At 47.0% G+C, this 15673-nt stretch overlaps 1 protein-coding gene across 1 annotated transcript; it reads left to right on the top strand.

The window, feature by feature from the left end:
* The first annotated feature begins 4520 nt into the window (after window positions 1–4520).
* Window positions 4521–15025, top strand: Fetub (fetuin B). Its single transcript, XM_059277578.1, has 7 exons — window positions 4521–4742; window positions 5061–5171; window positions 6744–6831; window positions 9063–9226; window positions 9901–9999; window positions 12982–13065; window positions 14559–15025. The coding sequence occupies exons 1-7, from the start codon at window positions 4521–4523 to the stop codon at window positions 14964–14966; spliced, it is 1176 nt and encodes a 391-aa protein (XP_059133561.1). The 3' UTR covers window positions 14967–15025.
* Window positions 15026–15673: the final 648 nt, after the last annotated feature.

The following is a 15673-nucleotide window of genomic DNA, read 5'->3' as shown; positions in this document are numbered from 1 at the left end:
TTGTGAGTCCTGTAACTTTGTGAACTTCCTAAGCCTCCTAAGCTTCCCGGGCCTTATATGCCTCCCTTCAAATTCCAAGAGGGCAGGTTTCGAGTGCAAGGACATGGCAACACAGCCCTTCCCTGACCCTCATCCCTGGCACATCCTCCCCACTCGCCCATCAGGCACACTCTGGACCGTGGCTCCAGTCTCTGGCTGAATGCCGCCTCGTGCAGGAAGGCCTCCTCTGTGCTTGTCTGGTGTCGATCCTTAAGAGCCGGAACTCAAATCTCATAATCCCACTGTAAACCTTGGGCAAGCTGTCTAACCTTTCCTGTACAATAGGAATCATTGTGCCATCTAAATCCCTGGATCAGAAAAAAAAAAAAAAAAAAAAAAAGCCATTATTTAGCCAGTTCGCTCAGTGTTTGTGGAAGGAAGGAAAGATAAGGGTGAGAAGGAGAGAGAAAGGAGCGGATCGATGAGCTCTAGAGACCACCCTTAGCTAGGACAACTAGTCTGGCCTATGCTATCCCTCCCAAGGCTTCCATAAGCTGCAACCTGGAAGGGGATCGGGCCCAGGTACAATGCCAGGTATAATGGAACCTACAGCCTGGATGGTGGTAAACAAGCTCCATCCTAATGACTGTGAGAGCAGCCGCTGGAGATGGAACGGCATTCAGTGCAGAGAGAGGCAGGACGCCATCCCTTTGGACCTAAAGGTCCCTTAGCGATTACATGGTTCAAAGCCCCACGTAGATGAGAAAACGGCTTAAAACAGTTATCCTACTGGCCCAGCTCACACAGACAGGGCTGACGCAGGGTCTTCATCAAAGTCCGGTTTGCCATATGGTTTAGGGCCTTATCATCGTGTTTGCATCTGCCTTCCACTAAACTGAGTGTGCTGAGTACATTTCCTCAGGCCTCAGACACACCAGCAGAGAGAACCCCACAAACCTGTGTCCACTGCTGGCTGACCCTGAACCTCAGAATTTGAATATCTGATTTTTTGAATTGATAAAGGAAAACTTCAGCACATTTAAACTTAAAACAAATTATTTTAATTAATCAATTCATGAGTCCAGGACTGTGAGAGGGTAAACTTGTAAAATGTAGTTGCAGAAACAAGAGACTCAAAATGAGTTTTTTCTGGTTAGAGTAGAAAGTTCCTGCCTAGAGGGCAGGTGTTGTTTTCTAGTCTCTGTGTTTACCCTGGGCTTTGTTTGGCTTTGGTTTTGTTCTCTTTTGTTTTGTTGGGATTTAAATTCCAGACCCTCTCCAGTCTAATGGGCTCCCAGTTTGTGTTGCCTTTTCTTAAAGTAACCATTTTCTCATGTTATTCCCGTTTGAAAGCACAGCCGAGAGCCGGTTTCCGAAGGAAGAACTGTGATCTTGGGGTTGTGTTTGTAAGTCAATCTTTACTAACAACTTGTTTACTTTAAAAAAAAAAAATTGTCGGGCTCTGCATGGCATTAGCGTGGTCCATCCTGTACCACTGTCCCAGAATCCCATTTACCATCCTGGAGACTGGGACGCCCACTGGGGACAGCCTTCTGGCAGTGTCACACTACCTCCGAAGGCAAGAGGAGGACTCTGGGTATAACAAACTCACTCACTTGACATGGACGTTTTCCACTCACGAGGACAGAGCCCATGGGACTTAATCTCCTCCTTAAAGGTACCACCTCTCCACTGGGTTCAATAGGTGATTTGCTTTTCCCATCTCTGGGCCTTGGGGACGTTCTCAAGCCACGTCAGTCTTACTACCTCTTGACAGCAAACAGCCTACCTCAATTCCCGGTATTGTGCGATTGCACAATAAGAACTTAGGAACTGCGTTATGCAATGTCTCGCAACGTGCCAGCCACTGCTCTGGCCTTCTTCTGCACGAATGATTTCTGATGCAGGGTCATGATTAGCAAGCACATTTGACAGATTCGGCCGGGCCTGGCTCACAGCAGGTGAGTGGCTTCCCCACCTCCGCTGGTTGGGAACTGAAAGGGTACAGTTCAGTCACTGCTCTCATCACTGGTATGAAAAAAATACTTTTCCACTCTTTTGTTTGTGTGTGTGCATGGCGGGGGTGGTGCATGCGCCGCGTGCACGCTCACATGTGGAGGTCAGAGGACAACTTTCAGAAGTCAGTTCTCTCCTTTCACCGTGAGGGTCCCGGGAATTGAACTCAGGTCATAGGGCTTGGCAGCCAGCACCCTTCCTGGCTGAGCCATCCTCTCACCAGACTTGATGAAAAAGTGCTAAAAGGGAAGGGTCCTAGGCCGGTTCTTGCCTTGATTCAGTCAGGATTTTCACCCGTTCTGAACTCCGATTTTCTCACCTGTCTGGACTCACCAAGTTGTCTCTAGAGTGTTCGGTGAGTGTCTGTACCACCACTGAGTCAGGGAGCAAACGCCGTCACCTGGTTATCTGTCGGTGGCTATCAAAAGGAAAAATATATATATATCTGTTTTCTGCTCAGCTGTGATGCAATTAAATTTATCGTAGTAAATTTATTTGGTAAACATCACAAAATTAATTTTTTTCTCAGTAACAGTAGTGTTAGATAAAAACATGTCAGTGTGTTATATTTAGGTTTAGTATGAAATCAAAGTTTTAAGTGAATTTGGATACTTGAGCAGCATTAACAGCCTCCTTTAACTTAGTTCACCACGGTCAGCCACAGATCACTATGTGTTGGATTTCTATCCAGACTAGAGGGACATTTCTGTCTAGCCACTTGGAAGACCTCACTCCCAGTTAAAATTTTTGGTCCCTCTCACCAAGTTCCCATGAAAAAGCCTCACAGACTGGCAATCCTTATTTATGAACACAGACATTCCCAAAATATATTTGTGGATTAGAAGTAAGCACTGTTCAGAAAAGCTCCTGTATATGCTCTAGTAGCTGTAGAGAACTGTTTGGAATAGTGTTGACCCCAAAGCTTTGAGTCTTTAAGATGCTCTGTGTATGGAGGGCCCGCCACATGGGTACTGCTGCGGCAGCAGTACCCTTATCTGTTTGAGCACTGGGCAGGGGTGGAGGTGGAGGTAGGGACATAGGTGTTGCTCATCTTAGGGAATGCTTCCCGAGACAGCCTAATGTGCAGGCTCCCTTTCTGACTCAGGTCTTTGCTTTCATGGTGACTTCTGCCGGTGTGTGTGTGTGTGTGTGTGTGTGTGTGTGTGTGTGTGTGTGTGTGTAATAGAAACTTTTAAAAAAGTGGCCTGTGGATGTAGCTCGGTAGTAGAACGTGTGTCTGATATAAGCAAGGCCCTGCGTCTGACTCTCGGCATCACACAGTATGTATGTGTCGTGTATGGTGGTGGATACCTGTACCCCCAGAAACTTGAGGGGCTGAAGCAGCAGGCTTGAAGTTCCAAGCCAGACTGGGGAACTTAGAGAGGTCCCGTCTCAAACAAAAATCACTGTGATGAAGCTCAACAGAAGAGCAATTGCCTAGCATATGCGAGGCCCAGTCCTAGACGAAAAGAAGTTTTGAAAGACACTTGTTTTTGTAGCCAGGAATGGTGGTATGCACCTTTAATTCCAGCACTCGGGAGGCAGATGCAGGAGGATTACAAATTCAAGGCCATCTTCAGCTACATAGCAAGTTCAAGGCCCTGTCAAAACAATAAAAATAAATAATAAATTGCTTTTCATATAGCCCTAATAAGTAGAAACTTCCTGGGCTCTAAATGGAAGCTAAAAAAGAGAGGCAGGAAGCATGATCAGTTTAATCCTAGCACTCAGGAGGCAGAGGCAAGCACGGATCCCTGTGAGTTCAAGACCAGCCTGGTCTACAAAGCAAGTTCTAGGACAGCAGAGCTGTCTCGATGATGATGATCATCATCATCATTGTTCTCTTCACAGTATCAGGTTTGGGTCTCTTAATGAATTTACTTGTTGGTCACAAAAGGAAGATTAGGTCTAGAGTGTGAAGGAAAAATTTTAAGGATCTCTTCATCTTTTTCCCCTTAAATACAATTTTGAGATGAAGCACATTTTCCTGACAGATACAGACACTAGAAAGGGAAATTTTTGAGTTGTGCTTATTTTCAGTTCCAGCTGGATTAGGACTCTCATCTGGACAGGCGATGGCAGGTCAGCTGGTAAGACCAGGCCTCTGTGCTCCTGCCCAGGTAACAGTGTGGACATGAGACCCTCTGCGGGAAAGGTGGAAAGCAGTGCCAGGCCCCTGTGTTTCAAATAGAGATCTGGACAGAGGCCAGGTCTCCAGTGTCTTATCAAACATTTGCTGTAATTACTGGGAAAAGGTTGGGAAACTTAGAACTGTTTACATGCACACAAGAATGCCATGCTCCAGGTCTAAGGTTAGAACATTGACACACCCTATCCAAAATGTTGACTCAGAAGATGCCGTGTTTGGATCAAGGTGATATTTAGGACATGGTGTTTCAAGTCACACTCAGCCATTCTGGTTGCCGTTATTTAAATCTATTCAAGTCAATCTTGAGGCCCCACAGTAGGGCCCATCCTGGCATCCCTACACACCGACCTCATCCTGGACCTTGGTTCCCCACAGAATGGCTCTGCTTCGACTTCTGGTATTCTGCACCCTGGCCGCATGCTGCGTGGCTCGCTCTCCTCCCCAGATACCCCTCTGCTCCTTTCCGCTTCCCCGGAGCTGTAACGACTCTGAAGTGCAGGCAGTTGCGGGCTTTGCCCTGCAGAGCATCAACCAAGACCGAAAGGACGGCTACGTGTTGAGCCTCTCCCGAGTGCACGATGTTTGGGACCACTTCCAGGCAAGTGACAGCCTTTGGGACAGCATTTGGACAGGCTGCAAAGGCCAGTCAGGATGGCAGCTTAGGGCTACTTGTCAACAGGTGCTTTCCAGTTTGGAAACACAGTGCTCCGCCACTGTCAGCAGGTGGGCTAGGACACTCTTGCTGTCCCTAGGAACAAGTACTAAGAGTGATCCACTCTGTGTCACATCTAGGTTCCAGCAGTGTAGAAGGCTTTGTATAACACACGTGCTTTGGCTCGCCCAGGAAGAGGCTGTTGGTCTAGTTGTCCTGAGATTGTTTCATGTGGGGTGGGGTATTTCTCCAACCCTCCCGTAGGAGGACATGGGATCTGTGTTCTACCTCACACTGGATGTCTTAGAGACTGACTGCCACGTGCTCAGCAAGAAGGCACAGAAGGACTGCAAGCCGAGGGTTTTGCACGAGTCGGTAAGTACCTGTTGGCAGGTGCCGGCACTCTGCTGTCTGTTCGTTTCTTTCTTACCTCCCAGGCAAAGGACCTGTGCGCTTACTCTAGCATGGGACAGAGAACCCAGTTTAGTCGGGAAGGGAGGGTCCTGTGATGTCCTACTGGGGTCTTACTGACTCGACTTCAAAAGGTCCACCCCAATTTTTTTCTACCCTAAGATCCTTTGGCAGTCACTGAGCCAATGTTTATGTGTGTGTGTGTGTGTGTGTGTGTGTGTGTGTGTGTGTGTGTGTGTGAGAGAGAGAGAGGGGGGGGAGAGAGAGGGAGAGAGAGAGAGAGAGAGGGAGGGAGAGAGAGGCAGTAATGGAGGGTGGCTTGCTTTGCTTTCTTTTGCTTGGTTTTGTTTTAATGAATATTAACATGAGGTTTTCAGATAGGAAAGGGGGTGACTTACACTGTCAGGATCACCAGGGGTTCCTGGGAAAGCTTCCTGAAGCATGGAACTAAAGGGTCTCAGAACTCATCCTTTCTCCTTTTCTAAAATAATTATTTTATTCTTCTATGTGTATGGGTGCCTTGGCTCTCTCTCTCTCTCTGTGTGTGTGTGTGTGTGTGTGTGTGTGTGTGTGTGTGTGTGTGTGTGTGTGTGTGTGTATGTGTGTACCACATTCATGCAGTGCCCACAGCAACCGTGAGATAGTGTAAGAACCCCCCTCCCTGAAATTTCGGATGGTGGTGAATCACCTGATATGGGTGCTGTGAACCAAACTCCAGTTCTCTAGAAGACTAGTAAGTATCTTAACCACTAAGCCATCTCTCCAGCCTTGAGCTCACCCTTCCAAAGATGGCCCAAACCAGTGGAGCCAGTTTGGCCCTGCCTCTCAGTGGTTCTGGGATCTCTTCCATGCACTCACACGGACAGCCATGGATGACAAGAGGGAGTCTTCAGTGGTTTGAGTATAAACTTCTTGACCAAGATCGCCTTTCCTTATTATTTGACCAAACATGCCAACATGCACCTGATTTTGAAAAACAAATAGTCTGTGTGCCCTCTTGTTATAGTTGGTTTAGTGATATGGGTCACTGACAGAGAAGTGTGTGCTTGCTCATGAGCACACAGGTTAGGGAGTTGATTTCTCGTGTAATTTCAAACTTGAAGCTCCTGGCCAGGGGACGTTTATTCTGGGCGTGATTTGGAGGCCCTGATTTTTCCTGCGCTTGTCTCTGACCTTGACACCTCCAACCTGTGGCTCTCTGGTCCCTATGCCCACTGGCATCAGGCTACGGAAAGACAAAGGAGAGAGAGAGATAGTGTGCTGTGGCCTCGGAGCTCTGTCCCTACGGAATTCGGCGATCAGCACCTAAGTGTGAGGAGGAGGCTGAGCAGGTGGCCGTGTCTCAGGAGTAGGTTAGACAGTGTGATGATAAACAGGACTTCTTCCCACCCCCAAACCACAGAACTTGATTTTACTCGATTTCTCGTTACATTAAAATTCCACTTGCGGGGGATGGGGGTTGGGGTAGGAAGTAGGGGTGTTAACTCATCTCATGGGTCTCCGCATCACGCCATCAAGTGTATTTGGTTTTTCTAGGTTTATGGTCAATGCAAAGCAATGTTTCACATTAACAAGTCAAGAAGAGTTCTCTACTTGCTTGCTTATAACTGTACTCTTCGCCCAGGTAAGAGTCAAGAGGCTTTTGTACATTTTGACAAAAGACAGAAAAAAAGCATTCAACTAAGCCTTTGCCAAGTTGGCACGCAGCTTCTCCTCCCTTGCTCTGTCCTCCCACAGCACCCGCTGCTCGATACTCCAGCACCGCCTCCCTGCTGACATTCCTACATCCTCCTCCTCTCCAGGGAACTCTCCCTAAACCACTGTCAAGAGCCATCGTGTCAACCTGCCTCAGATCCCAAATCCTCAATCTCCCATGAGTGGCTCAATGCCAGCAGCTGGTCCCAGGTTCCTTTCGGTCTACACCACTGTCCCCACGTCCCCCTTCCAACGGCTGTGTCTGAACACACCTCACATGTTCCCATCTCTCCTTCCACTGGGTGACCTCTGTCCTGGAACTCAAACCCCTTCTTTAAGGAGGGTCCCCATTGCTGCTTTCATGGTGCTCTCTACTCAAGAAAGGAATGTTGCTTTCGAAGTGGACATTTTTCCCACTTTGACTAAAACACTCAAAGAACAGAACATGCAGGACCTTGATTTATCGTCGTGTATCATCTGTCATATGGGGTGCTCATCCCTCTCCCCCAGTTGAAGACTTCCTAGTTCATATCAAGTTTCAGAAGTCATTACTGTTGCTGAGTAGCAGGCAAGAATAAGGCCAAAATGAATGGACAATTGAGATAAGTGGGTACATTCCTTCTGGATTCCGCTTTGCACAAGAGAAGGTCGCTGAAGCGCAGGAGTCCCTTGCATAGAAAGGTGGGAAATGTCTACATAACAGACTATGGGCATGCACCCTCCCCGTGAATCTTGTTGAGTGCAGATGCTTGATTCCATTGGCCTGTCAGGGCCTGAGAGCCTGAGTTTCTAACAAGCTCCAGGTGGCCATGATGCTGCTCCTGCTGCTGCTGCTGCTGCTGCTGCTGCTGCTGCTGCTGCTGTTGCTGTTGCTGCTTCCTTGGAGTAAGGAAGCCCCGGAGCAAACGCTGTTCAAGCCACAGCTTACAGCGCAAACACAGGGCCAGTCTGAAATAAATCAGAGGACAACTGAGGAGTGCCAGTAATGTCATAGGTATCAGGACTGGGTGACGAGGCCCCGTGGCAAGCCGTGGACACGGTTCTCCCACTGTCTTCTTCCATCCCCAATGTTCAGTGATTAAGAAAGTGGATTTTCTCTGAAAACAGTTCAAGGCAAGTTCTCTGGCTTGGTGATCACACATTTGCCAGCTCCAGCTCCTCCCAAAGAGATTGTGACTGTATTGATAGTGTCACCGTTCCCTGTGGCCTCGTCGTGGTGTGACCAATTTTACCTTCTAACTCATCTGCATTTTCTAACCAAAGGCCACATGTTTCCGCCATCATGATACCATCTACTGACCTTACAGGGTTCTACTGGATATTCACTATGTGTTAGATTTTATTCTTGGTGTTAAGGACCACAGATAAGTAAGTCACGGCAATAATGAAACGCCAGCCTTTCAAAGGCCATTGTCTGCAGGAGCAGTAAGGAGAAAGGACATTGAATTAGGGAGGGGACTGATGTGTCCATTGTTCAGGCATTGAAATACAATATTGTCATCTACAAAGTTCACACCTAGGAACTGTGTAATTGAGTTGCAAAAAAATGTTTTCACAATGTTTTAAGAATATTTACAGTTTCTTGTTGGGCCACGTTCAATCGCTCTTCTCTGACTCTGTGTAACCCACAGACTGTTGGTGGGGCATGCCCTGTGCGCTTCTGATCAAAATTCCTATAGCAAAGAAGTCCATTGGAGGTGAAGACTATCTCACTGGGATTTCTTTTTGATTACAAAAGTAATAGTGCTGAGACTGGACATTAGCTGCGGTGGTGGGGTGCCCAGCACACATGAAGCCCTAGCACCATAGAAGCCAAGCACGAGGGCACATGCCTGCAACCTAGGCCCTGGCGAGAAGATCAGGAGGCAAAGGCCCCTTTGATTGCACAGGCCCACCTGGGATACATGAGACCTTGTCTCAAAAAGGAAGGGAGGGAGGGAGGGAGGGAGGGAGGGAGGGAGGGAAAGATAAAGAAAAAGCACTACCACCGCTAACTATCATACCGCCAACAACTAAATGCTTTCTCAGAAAAACGTCTTTCTCACGGCAACCTTGCCAACACTGGGTATTATCATTTTAGTTCAGTCTTTGCCTGCGGTATAGTTGTATGGTTATGACTCTTATTAGGATTGAAAATTAATAAACTATTCTCATCAATAGTTTCTCAAAGAAAGATTCATTTCATCTGCCCTGACTGCCCGGGCCCTGTTGACTTGTCGGACCCCAGAGTTCTGGAAGCTGCCACGGAGTCGCTTGCGAAGTTCAACAGTGAGAGCCTCTCAAAGCAGTACTCACTCGTCAAAGTCACCAGGGCCACTAGCCAGGTAAAATTAAACCACCCGGGTCAGTTACACAGACTGTAGCTGCAGGTCTCCGGTTGGGAGGAGGCTGCGTAGGCCTTCTGTCTGCTTAGGACATGAGATCCTTTCCCTACAGACCCATTTCTAGTAGATCTGCTGCACATTGCCTCAGGCCACGGCTTCTGGCTTTCCTTGAGATTTGTACAAGTGTCAGGTGACTTGATTTTATTTCTCCAACCTTAAAGCCAGAAGAACAGATTCATAGTCTCATGTGGGTTTGGGGGGGACATAAGTGCACTGTTTTCTGACTGATTATGGACCGTATAACGAGACAACTTTTGCTTCATTAAGGCCTCAGGTAGGTGTTTAGTTTTATGAGTTATGGACTAGGAGGCTCATTTTTATTTCAATTGTGTTGTTATCTCTCTTATATAAATAAATATATAAATAGAAGACAAATCTTCACAAGGAAAAATAAGCTATCTAAGAGAAAATGTTTATGACACCTTTCACACCCTTAACAGGGAAAGGCACTGATTTGTTTTCTAAATAGCAGAATTACTGACATGGTTTGGTGCCCATGGGGACTTTTAGGAGCAGTGAGTTTGTGAGGTGACAGTTCTATCCAAGGAAGGTTGCCAATCCTGAGTTTTCCCTGGGGTAAGATTTTTAATGTCTTCACTTTCATTTCATGACAGTGGGTGGTTGGCCCTTCGTACTTTGTGGATTATTTGATCAAAGAATCATCATGTACCAAGTCCCAGGCCAGCTGTTCCCTCCAGTCCTCTGACTCTGCGGTGAGTGCTCCTGACTGTCTGTACAATCTGTATGCGTTCCCAGATCACCAGGATTTGTTGAGCACACATTACACTGGGGTGTCACAGAGCACAGGGTGCATCTCCATCCCTCGATAGAAATTGGGCAGGTCTCGACTCGGTGACGGGATTTATTTGATTCTAAGCGTGATTTGCGTCATCAATGTAACACGGTTGCAAAAAGGACATGGAATATGGCATGGTGTTCCATTCTTTGGACCACTCTTCACAAAAGAAAGGCTAAGTAAAATAAGGGAGGAGGCACACCAAAACTGTCAGAAATACACTGGGGATGTCAATCAGCATGGTGTGTTGGAGCACAATTGCACAAAGCTCACTAAAAATACTTTCATGTATTTATTTATAGTAAGTGCTCTATTGAGAGATTGTTCATGCACAATAAAATTTATCCTTGTAAGGCGGATAATTCCATTTTTGTAGTATATTCACAGACAGGTGCCACCATAACCACTTCATAATCTTTAAATACTTTTATTAGCTCTCAAAAGAAACCCCATCTCCATGAAGCCAGGCCCCGCTGCTGCCCTCTGAAGCCCCTGAAAACTGTGAACCCGATTCCTGTCTCAATAGCTTTGTTCATTTAGACAGTTTGTACAAACGGAATCAGGCAGCATGCAGAGAGGGGGCCAGGGAGAGCTATTTATTTTAAAAAGAAACTGAAACAATTTACTCCATCAGACCAGCCAGCGAGTGGTGATGCTGAAATTCAGACACCACGATCCCCTCCACTCCAGTACAGCACCTGGGAGTGCACACGCTTTGATAATTCACAAAATTCTACCTACTGTGGAGTAGCCAGCTATTCTTGCCACAAGCACCTGCAGTTTCTCTGGAAGGTTCTCTCAGAGCCTCTGAGCCACGGTGGTGAAGAGCAAAAGGGAAGGCTAGGGTGCTATGTTACGTTAATGACTTTCCCGCCTTGAAGAATTTCTGGTCTTTTCTTCATGTGACCTGGAAAGGGATATAAAGCAATATTCAGACAACCTGTTCAGATGTATTTTGGTAAATTTTATGTGGATGTACTTAAGAGTTCTTCTTTGGAATTTGAGGCAGCATTTTAGTACAATAGTTAACTTTTCATTGAAAATGTACGTACACTATGACCTTAAAATAATTCTTCTAGGGTGTCTTGGTTGTTTTTGCTATTGCTATGATAAGACACTATGACCAAGGAAATGTATAGAAGATAGAGTTTATTTGGGGCTTACAGCTTCAGAGGGTTAGAGTCCAGGGCCATCATGGCGGGGAGCATGGTAACAAGCAGGTAGACATTGTGCTAGAGAAGTAGCTGAGAGCTTACATCTTGATCCACAAGTAGGAGGCAGAGAGAACTAACTGGAAATGGTGTAGGTTTTTGAAATCCAAAGCCTACCCCCCAGTGACACACCTCCTCCAACAAGTCCACACCCTCTAATCCTTCCCAAACAGTTCCACCAGCTGGGGACCAAGAATTCAAATATATGAGCCTACAGGAGACATTTTCATTCAAACCAGCACATAAGGATTTACTCTAAGGAAGAAACTAGAGATATATGATGGCGGGGCCTGGTAGCACACACCTTTAGTCCCAGCACTCGGGAGGCAAAGGCAGGAGGATTTCTGAGTTCAAGCCCAGCCTGGTTTACAGAGCGAGATACATGAAAAGATGGTTTCAGTATTTTTTTAAAAATTAGATCAAATCTAGTTGTTTGACAAGTCTTTATTAAATACAGAGAAGGCCGGGTGGTGGTGGCGCATGCCTTTAATCCCAGCACTCGGGAGGCAGAGCCAGGCAGATCTCTGTGAGTTTGAGGCCAGCCTGGGCTACCAAGTGAGTCCCAGGAAAGGTGCAAAGCTACATAGAGAAACCCTGTCTCGAAAAACCAAACCAAAAAAAAAATAATAATAATAATAAAAAAATAAATAAATACAGAGAAATACTAGGCAGCCACAGCCATTATAAAGATAATCATCAAAACAACAACAACAACCAAGAAAAACATAGGAGACTATCCAATGCCACACAAATTTTTTTTTGCAATATATTGTTCAGTGGCAAAATAGTTATAAAATATCATATGAAATATTGTCTTAGTGCTTAAAAGAAAAATACACATGCATAGAAAAAAGAATAGAAAAAAGGATCAGAGGATTGTGGGTAATGAGAACCATTCACGGAGTTACAGGTCAGGTTTCTTTCTTTTCATTTATGTGGTTCTAAATAATGATTTATTACGTTCATAATTTTTAAAAAGTAATTTCATTTTCAGATAGTCAGAAGGTGAAGGAGCTGAGAGTGTTGTTGACTGAGAAGACAAAACTTCATTCAGAACACATTAAGGGAGGAAACCACCAATCTTCCTCACCGATACAAGGGCAGACCCAGGCCAGGCAGTGGGCAATGTGTCAGGGCAGACCCAGGCGGTGGGCAGTGTGTAAGGACAGACCCAGGCCAGGCGGTGGGCAGTGTGTAAGGACAGACCCAGGCCAGGCGGTGGGCAGTGTGTAAGGACAGACCCAGGCCAGGCGGTGGGCAGTGTGTAAGGACAGACTCAGGCCAGGCGGTGGACAGTGTGTAAGGACAGACCCAGGCCAGGCGGTGGACAGTGTGTAAGGACAGACCCAGGCCAGGCGGTGGACAGTGTGTAAGGACAGACCCAGGCCAGGCGGTGGGCAGTGTGTAAGGACAGACCCAGGCCAGGCGGTGGACAGTGTGTAAGGACAGACCCAGGCCAGGCAGTGGGCAGTGCGTAGACACCGGAGGAACCTCCTGAAACTGTTACCATTGCCAGAAGCAAGCTGGACTTGGTTATTTTAGATAATTCAGAGGGAACTGGCGTGGAGCCGGCCCTCTTTCAAGGCAGGAGCAAAGAAGCAGGGTGCAGCCCTGTGTCTACACAGACAGAAAGCCAGGGCTCTGCTCACCGATAACTTAAAACTCACATGACGTCTTTCTTCCTTTAGCCTGTCGGTCTTTGCCACGGTTCCCTGATGCAAGGACCCTTAGAAAAGTCTGTGTCTGTGACGTGTGAGTTTTTCGAATCTCAGGTATTTATCTGTTTTTTTTTAATGTTATCATCATTGTGTGTTTGCACAATGTAAGTGTATGAGCACGTGTGCCGTGGCACACACGTGGCATCAGAGGACCACTTAATATAGTTTGTTCTCCCCTTCACCCTTAGGTGGGTTCTGGGGGCTCGAACTCAGGCCACCAGACTTGCAGGAGCATGGCTCTCCCCATTGAGCCTAACCCCGGTGTTTTTCCATGGAATCAGATGCTCCATCTCTAGGTGCCTATGCCCTAGCCCTTTTGGTTTTCCCAAGATCCAGGGTCAGTTTACTTAGGCTACCACATCTACAGGAGAGAAAGTTACCCTACTGCTTTAGTCTTGGTGTGGCCCCGTAGGATAAGGGAGAACTCAGGAACAGTGAACTGCAAACATGCACAGCTTAAAGCCTTCAAGGTGCGAAATTCAATACCTCAGAGAGACCTCTCTCATCTCAGGGAGACTCACTTCCGTGAAAACGTCCAATCCCTCTCCACAATACTAAGTACTTATTGTGGGGTAGCCTGTTTCAGTCAGACAGGCTGCCTGGGCTTCATCCCTGCTCTCTGCCCCTGTGAGCTGTGTGGCCGCTGGCACCTACCCTCATCACCTGCCTGTTCTGATCTCTAAGATGGACCAGTGAGAGGATTTGGATGGAGGGAACCATACCAGGCCTGGCCCAAAACCCACAGTAAAAGAGGGTACCTACTGCCACTCCCGGGAGCAAAGACAACCCTGGGGACTTGGGGTCCATCCTTAAGCCCCTCTGGACCATCGCTCTGAAAGGGAAGGCCTGCTGACCAGCTTCTGCAGGCCTTGGTTCCACCTGACCCCCACCTGTTTGGTTAGGAATCTTCATATCAGGAGGCCGATCCCTGTAATGGTTCTCAACCTGTGGGTTGCAACCCCCAGGGGAAGTGAATGACCCTTTCACAGGGTTGGTCTAAGACCGACAGCAAACACAGGAAAATGCAGTGCAGTTCATAACTGTAGCAAAATTACGGTTATGAAGTAGCCACAGAAGTAATTTTCTTTTAAGATTTATTTATTTATTATGTATACAGCATGTATGACTGCAGGCCAGAGGAGGGCATCAGATCTCATTACAGACACTTGTGAGCCGCCATGTGGTTGCTGGGAATTGAACTCAGGACCTCTGGAAGAGCAGTCAGTACTCTTAACCTCTGAGCCATCTCTCCAGCCCCCCACAGAAGTAATTTTATGGTGGGGGGTCACCACAACCTGAGGAACTGTAGTATTAAGGCGTGGCAGCATTGGGAAGGCTGAGAACCGCTGCTGTGGCTGGTTTCTGTAAGCATCCTGTAAGCCTGTAATCCCAGCACCCAGAAGACTTGAGGCAGGAGAGGAAGAATTTGAGCCTAGGCTCTCCAACACCGTGTTACAGATACACAGTCACAAAACTGCTTTGCCTGGTGCTGGATGTGGCAGGGCATTCCCTGTAGAATTGTACATTTGAAAACATTGTTATTTCAGGCTCAGGTCCCTGGAGGTGAGAACCCTGCTGTTACCCAGGAGTCCAAGAAACAGCCCTCCGAGGACGACGAGGCCCCTCAGAAGAACAAAGCCCCCGTCATCTCCCCCTCCGTAACTGCGCCAAAAGGATCTGTCCAGCACCTCCCTGACCTGGATGCTGAGAAGCCCCAAGGCTCCAAGGAAAAGAGTCCTGAGGAAGCCACCGAGGAAAAGAGTCCTGAGGAAGCCTTCCCTGTGCAGCTGGATCTAACCACGGATCCTCACGGGGAGAAGCTGGATGTTTCCTTCCTTTACCTGGGGCCCGAGGAAAAGAAGCTGGTGGTTTTTCCTTTCCCTGGAAAGGAAAGTCGCTCCACTAAGTGCCCAGGGTCCGCAGGGGAGACCAACCCTCTGATCCTCCCGCCCTGAGAATCACAGTCAGGGCTCCCCATAGCGGTGTTTACGAGATGAGAGGTGGTGGGAATGGGAAGGAGACAGAAGATCAAATGTAGAAAGGCTAATAAAATGCATCCTTTTATTGCTGCTTGATCTCAGTGTGTTGACTGAAAATGGAAAGGAGAGTAAATCCCCACTCTGGGCCACGCTGGTCGGGTGCTGTATGCTGGGTGGTATCCTGTACAAACTGCTCAGACTCCAACCACGTTTTCACTTCTCTCTCTCTTTCCTTTTAATCTTTTAAACATCTTTACTCATGCAGAACTGACATGATACACATAAGCCAGAATAGCTATAGCGTCACTAGGTGATTTAACCTAATGGGTCTATTGTAACATACGGGACCTACTGTTCTCCCAAAAGCTCTTTGTGTAGCCTGTGACTATGATTTCAGTCTCTGGTAACATTTTGTCTGGGTTTTTTTTTTTTGTTGTTGTTGTTTTAATGATAAAGGACAATGTTGTTAGATGAGGTTCTATCGATACCCTCCAGCTTTGTTTTAAAAAATCATTTTAAAATATTTTCATAGAGTATATTTTAATCATATTGCTTCCATTCCTGAATTCCTCCCAAATTCATGCTCCTTCTTGCTCTTGAAAAGGGGGAGGGGAAACACAGACACACACAAAGGCAATCTTCCCCTCTGAGGCTCAAAACAAACAAAAAGAACAAAGGAAACC

Source organism: Peromyscus eremicus, chromosome 12, assembly GCF_949786415.1.
Source record: "Peromyscus eremicus chromosome 12, PerEre_H2_v1, whole genome shotgun sequence".
NCBI classification, from domain to species: Eukaryota; Metazoa; Chordata; class Mammalia; order Rodentia; family Cricetidae; genus Peromyscus; species Peromyscus eremicus.
This window is presented reverse-complemented; position numbering and strand designations above follow the sequence as displayed.

Excerpts from the sequence above, each read along its gene's own strand:
- Fetub (XM_059277578.1), top strand. The coding sequence starts at position 4,521 with ATGGCTCTGCTTCGACTTCTGGTATTCTGCACCCTGGCCGCATGCTGC. Across the intron at positions 5,172-6,743 it reads CGAGGGTTTTGCACGAGTCG|GTTTATGGTCAATGCAAAGC; the intron begins GTAAGTACCTGT and ends TGGTTTTTCTAG. Across the intron at positions 13,066-14,558 it reads GTGAGTTTTTCGAATCTCAG|GCTCAGGTCCCTGGAGGTGA; the intron begins GTATTTATCTGT and ends TTGTTATTTCAG.